A 6,359-nucleotide genomic window follows, 5' to 3' on the forward strand; every position below is an offset into this window, starting at 1 on the left:
TAAAGGAAGGCATATCCACCCCAAACCTCTGGGGCCACCTCAAAGTCGGGAAGAGGCACTCTTACTGAGCCTGTGTGGTCCATCGCCGGTCCAGAGGCAGCTGGCTAAGGTCACAGCAAAGGGAGCTGTGACATTGGTGTCTAACGACCAGACACTGCTGCAGGCAGCCTTCCCTAACCCTTAAGATGTCTCCCACTACAAAACCAGGGAAAAAACCCAGCCCTGTGGACAGGGGATGAGGGAAGAGAAGCTGCTCCTCCAGGAATGACACACTGGAAGGATCAAGAACATGATGATCTGGTAAAAGGAACAAGGTGACAGACCCATGAACTGAAGGCCACCCTGGCCAGCAGGGACTGCGATGCAGAGCTGGTGATGGTAGGACAGGAGGTACAGGGGAGCCTCTCAAACTCAAAGCTTTCGAAGTAGGAGGTCATCTGTCAAGTGTCAAAGAAGCCGCTACGCAATAAATCCCTAGTTGCCGTCTTACAAGGTTGCTTTTCAGCAGTATTTGAGTGTGATTATAATTCTGAGTGCTCACAGGCTTCTGTTGGGAAACATTTAAATGGAAGCCAAGAGTACTGCTAGTCATTGCAGGGCTTGGGGGTGGGGGATGAGTCCTGAGACCCCGATGTCACCCAAAGACAAGTGCAGGGTGCTGGGAGGAGTCTCTGAGTTCACCTCCGGTAGAACTTACAGCTAGCACCTCACAGCAGTGAACAGGCAGCACTTGGCTAGCAGCACTCAGGAGAAAACGGGCAGGGAAGGGCCCAAACCTGTACCTTCAGAACTTCCGGCCCAGGGGGACGGCACATGGCATCAGGAGGCAGGGAGAGAGCAGCTCCAGTCACTTCTTCCGAGAGATTCTTGGCATCTCTATTTTGTTTGAAAACAGACTCAGGCAAAGGGAAGGGGAACTAACATTTATTGAGTGCCCACCGTGTTTATCTGGCCTTGTGCAAGGAGTTTTCATCTACGACATTCCATTTCATTCTCACACCAACCTTGCGAGGTAGGTATTATCCTCATTTTTGTCCCATGAGGAATATGAGGCTCAGAAAGGTTAGGTAGTTTGTCCAAGGTCACACAACTAGTAACCGATGGAGCTGGGATTGAGCACTGAGTCCCAGACTGAAAAATTCCCTGCTCTCTCTCCAACGCTGCTTCTTGGGAAGGAGAAGGGAGCAAAAGCGGCAACCGTCCTTAGGCTTCCTACCCTGAGAACAAGACAGTCAGCAAGAGGAGGAGCCTGGACTTTCCCACAGACCCTCCCCTCTCTACCTGGGGAGGGTACAGTCACTTGAAGAGATAAGACATAAATATAAAAATAAATAGAAGGGACAAGTCCCCCAGCAGCGAGGATGTGCAGGATCCATCCCGTGGGTAGGCCACTGGGCCGTTCCCAGCTGCCGTGGGAGGCAGCCACGTGGGCCCTGTGGGGAAAACTGGGACAATGGCTGCCAAAGGCTGGAGTGGGTGGGCTAAACAGGCCCTTTCTGGGTCGCACAGATTTGAGAACAAAACGTCTGGAGCAGGCAGCAGCCGTGGGCACAGTCACCATCATCCTCCATCTGCTCATTTTACCGGTGTTTGTGATCCAAGAGGGACTCAAAATCGGGGGAACAGACAAGTTTGTGCTTTATATGTCCCAGGACGGTCATCTCACCAGTCCGACTGTCCCCAAGGCCCACGGACACCAGCTCCTGCCAATCAACAGAGACAGCGATGAGAACCAAAACCACACAGCCCACTACTCGGTCCTATGATTTTCACGTGAAAATCCCAAGAATGCTTCTCCCTTAGTTAGCACTGACTCCTCAACACTCCTTACCTCTTAAGGAGCCCCTACTGTGACCCTACAGGCTCTCACCTGCAGAAAGGAACAGGCAGTTCCCATGGTCACATCTAGGGTCACCTTGCCCAGGAGGAGTTGCACCTTTCCTGACTTGCGGATGAGCAGCTTGCCAACCTGACCCTCTGTCAGGTCAGCCAGGGTACAAGCATTCTCTGCCAGCCTGGCTTCCTGTGGAGAGAATCAGAAGATGGGAACTGGGTAAGGAGCTGCTTCCTCCATCCTGCACGAATGATACCCTTTTCCAAAGGAAGGCAACAGCAGCAGAGGTTAGAATGAGCTCCTCCAGAGGGCCTTTCCCCAGGGCTCCCTGCCATTGGCTGAACGACAAAACCCAAAGCAAACAAATGAACAAACGGACAAAATACTGATAACTGCTGCAGCTGAGTGATGGTACATATGAATTTATGTTCTCTCATTTGTGTACGTTCAAAATATTTCATTGTGAAAAGCAAACACATGTAATAGGGGTTGAAGTACAAAGCCCCACGTCCCTTGTGGGTAGAGAGAACAAATGGGTATTATTCTGACATTTCAGCTTGGGTGGCACACCTCTGCTTTCCCAACAGCTCACCGTTTCCCTTCCTGGTCCCCCCGGCATTTTCACAGAACTCATTCCTGAGCATACCCGGTCTTTCTCCTGCTTTATAACCACCATCTGTCCGTCCTCGCTCTGCACCTCTGTCTTGATAGGCTTGATGTCCTGAGTGGGCGGCTGGCCAGGGAGCGTGTCTGGCAGCTGAAGGAACAGCAGCTCTTCTTCCTGGGTGAGGCTCAGCTCCCTGAGCAGGTCTGCCACAGATACGTCCTTTGGGAGGCCCGGGGTCTTTCTGGCTGTCCTGGGAGGAGCCTTCATCTTGGCCTCCTCCTCCTCATCTCGGGGCTCCTCTTTCACTGCCCAAGGTAACACAAATGGAAGAGCTATGACGTGGCCATGTTGTCGTACGCAGCCCTTCATCCCCCTCTGCTTCACTGTCACTCAGCCACGAAGTGGAAGGGAATCACTGGTTACGAAGAAGGATCCAGGAGTTGTGTGACTTATCTAAAAAGGCTAGGCCCACGGATCCATGTCAGCACGAACCTCCTGAGAGTGAGAGTTTGGTGTCCCTGTTCGGGTCATGTATTTTACAGCTGGAATGGGAGAGGACCTGCTTCTGAATCTGGGAGGCTCATTCCTAAGGAGGATTCCTGGGGGGCAGCCACAGGGAAGGAGAGGAGACGCTAACGGACACAGAGTACCTTTCACAACAGGTACATCCACCTCCATGTCCTCTTCCTTGGGGCCAGCCAGCCAAGGTTTAACATCTGGCTCTTCATTCTCTTCCTTAAAAAGCCACCCTGAGTGAGCCAGCGGCAGCTGCACAGGCATGTTTCGAGTGTCATTCCTCAGCCCAGGGTCATCGATGAACTACCAGGGAAGAGTCAGCGGGTCACATGGTCTGGCTAGCATGCACACATACCTGGACCGCAGCCCACCTCAGCCTTTTCTAACTGAAGATTCCTGCTGTTCACAGGCCTCCAGGACATCAGAGAGCTCTTCTTCCCCCCCGAGCCTGCCTCCCCAGAAGCCCATTCCTCCCTGCCTAGTGGTACCTACATCATCCTTCTCCAGCATGCGCAGGATCTGTTTTGTTTCTTCATCTGTCTCCCTCTTCTCTTTTTTGATGTTGATGATATGAGAAGGCCCCATGTCTGACACATCCACTGTCTTATCCCAGTTCCCTGTGGGAAATCACTCAGGTTCACCAGAGGTATGGAAGAGGCCAACAGCCAAGGAAAACTAAACTGGGAGCAGGGGGATTTTACTGCCCTTGCCCTTCTCTTGGGCGGTCTGGACTGAAATCCACTGATTCCTTCCTCCCAGAACCCCAGCAGCTTTGTACCCTTTTTCTTCATCATTTCAGCTGGACCCTGCTCAAAGATGGAGTGGGACTGGATCACTTCTGGGCGGCCCCGGCCCCGTCCATGCCCGTCTCGCTGTCGGTCTCTATCCCTGTCACGCTTCTCCTTCTTGATGGTTACTTCTTCCTTGGGCCTGGAAAAGAGAATGGAGTAAGGAAAACCACTCACTCACTCTGCCTCAGAGAACCGGTCTTACTCTGCCATACCACTCTACTCCACCTGAGTGGAGAATTAATGAGACAATAACTGTATCAGAAGAAGCAGAACCCAATCTTAAGTCTAGCACCTTGTCTATTTTCTTGATGGGGCAGTGTCCCTTCAGTTTGCTTTACTTTACCTTCTTGCTTGAGAGTATATATTAGAACTCAACTCAAAAGTTGAATTACGGAGACTGCCCCAAAATGTGGACATTTTAGTGTTGGTTGAAAGCAAGAGGGTTGTAATACAAAAGAATGTAAGTGAAAATCTGACACGTTTTTGTCTAACCTAGTGGCTCTCAACTCCAGCTGTAAAAGATAATCATTCTGTTTCACTGCAAAAAAGTTAAAAATCACCATTGTCTAGAGATGGACTTCCAGGCATCAGTATTTTTTAACTTGCACATTAGAATTACTGGGAGTCAAGGTCCAAAATCACTAGTGAAAAAAATTAATACACAAATTTAGATTTCTGAGCCACATACCTAGTTATTTCCCAAAAGACCCAAATTCAGAACAATAAGGGAAAAGTTTTTAGAAGGCCCAGCTACTTACTCTTCCTTGATTTTCCGACTGATGATATTTGGGGTGAAGGTTTTCTGAAAGTAAAATATGGGAGTCACTGATTTGGTAAGTTCTGATCCCAAAGTATAGAGAAAAATGAAAACTCTCAAAGGGCATCTTGTATGGACCAAGACCACCGTTCTACAGTCCCCACTGTTGTCAATGATTTACACAGACAGACATGTACTTAAAAGGGACAAACATCTTGTCGTGATAGCAGTGGACTTACACACAGAACAGGGCACCAAAACCTATTTAAGCTAGCAGCCTCAGCTTCTGCCCTCTGAAAGGAGAGCCCTCAGGGCTTTGAAAATTTATTTGTCTAATCTCACTTCCTATCATCAAACGGCTATAGAAACCATAGAGTATCATAGGAAAGAGCTCTAGCAGCAAGGCTCAAGTAGGAAGTTGGCCAGCACTCACAAACTGATGATACAGCTAGGCTGTCACCAGCATTTCCCAAGGCAAACAAGTCTTGAAAACTGGCTGCTTTATGCTTCTATTACAGCCCCTCCTCCCCCCACTAAATTTCAGGGCTATCCTTACATCTACAGTCATAAACACAACAGAAAAGGGCACAGAGCCTCCAGTGTCCTGCCTAGGATTCATTAGACTCTAGATCACAGCCTGCCACTTTAATCCATGGCGAATACAGAGCTCTCTAAAACTACAGGCAAAGTTTATGCCTGCTGGCTTTCATGGGTTTCTTAAAGGTGTCCAAAATACATAAAAATGTAAATAAGCACTGCTCGAGTTGCTTGGGGAGTAATTAGGATTCTCTGCCCTTCAGCCATCTCTGAGAACCAGTCAACATCTTGTACCCAGTATCTAGACCTGAAGGTAGGTAGACTCCCCAGAATTTGTCAGCAAAGTCTGGGGGCGAGTTTCGTTAGGCCCAATACCAAGCCCGGCACACGGTAGGCCCTACGTGAACATCAGCTGAACCCCAGGGTCCTGGAATTCAAGGTCGTAGGGTTTCTTTAGAAAGGTGCCGTCTGGTACCTTCTTGACTCCTCCGAGGGTGAGATCCCTGGAGCGGATGGAAGGAAGGCGACCTGGAGTGAGTGGAGGCGCCGGCCGCCGCCCGATAAGCCCCCGTCCCCCAGAGAGGAGGGGGCGGGGACCTCCCGGAGCACTCGGCTCGCCCGCGGCGTTTCCTTGCGACATTTTGCCTGGGAGAAAAGAAGGAAAGGGGCAACAAAGTCACTCGAGGGGGCGGACACACGGACCCTGGGCGGAACCCCACCCACGTGGCCTCCCGCCCCCCAGTCAGTGCGTCCCTCCCTTTCCACGTGGCAAGACTCCCCGGACCACCGAGTTAGAGCACTTGGCTCGCTCTCTGCCCAGGCCCCCGGCCAGGCACAAGGCAGAGACGCACCCCAGCGTACCTGGGCTGTGGCTCCACACCACGCGCCTCCCGACTTCACCTCCGATGCGGCCCGCAGATTGCCCTGGGTCTCCGCGCCCGGCGGAAGTCTGCGTGGCAGGGCCCGGGGGCCGCCATCTTGCCGCGGGGCGGAAGTGAGGTCGGTGGGCGGGGCCGGGCCACAGTATTTATCCGGCGGCGCCTCGCTCCCCTCCGCCTTCTCTTCCCGGTTCTTCCCGGAGTCGGGAAAAGCTGGGTTGAGAGGGCGAAAATGGAAGAGGGGTCTGGTCTAGGTTACGCTGCGGTGCAGCGTTCGGGGGTCTTGGCCCGGGCCGAGGGGGTAGAGGCGCCCAGCTCCGGGTCCGGGGGCCGTGGCGGCCGCCACGACCCAGATGGGGATTCGCCGTGATGGAGCCTCGGAGCGGTGGGGTCGTGGCTCGGGACGGGGCGAGGGGCGCGGGGCGGAGAGCGAGACCCG

At 52.3% G+C, this 6,359-nt stretch overlaps 1 protein-coding gene across 1 annotated transcript; it reads right to left on the reverse strand.

The window, feature by feature from the left end:
- Positions 1-908: 908 nt before the first annotated feature.
- On the reverse strand, positions 909-6,024 carry POLR3D (RNA polymerase III subunit D). Its single transcript, XM_025873864.2, has 9 exons — positions 5,904-6,024; positions 5,518-5,687; positions 4,507-4,550; positions 3,736-3,887; positions 3,450-3,574; positions 3,092-3,260; positions 2,481-2,746; positions 1,871-2,023; positions 909-1,703 (listed from the first exon to the last, which is right to left on the reverse strand). Exons 2-9 carry the CDS (start codon positions 5,680-5,682, stop codon positions 1,581-1,583), a joined length of 1,197 nt encoding a protein of 398 aa, XP_025729649.1. The 5' UTR covers positions 5,683-5,687; positions 5,904-6,024; the 3' UTR covers positions 909-1,580.
- Positions 6,025-6,359: the final 335 nt, after the last annotated feature.

Source organism: Callorhinus ursinus, unplaced genomic scaffold, assembly GCF_003265705.2.
Source record: "Callorhinus ursinus isolate GAN/ISIS: 27379988/994484 unplaced genomic scaffold, GSC_fseal_2.0 scaffold4, whole genome shotgun sequence".
Classification (NCBI taxonomy): Eukaryota; Metazoa; Chordata; class Mammalia; order Carnivora; family Otariidae; genus Callorhinus; species Callorhinus ursinus.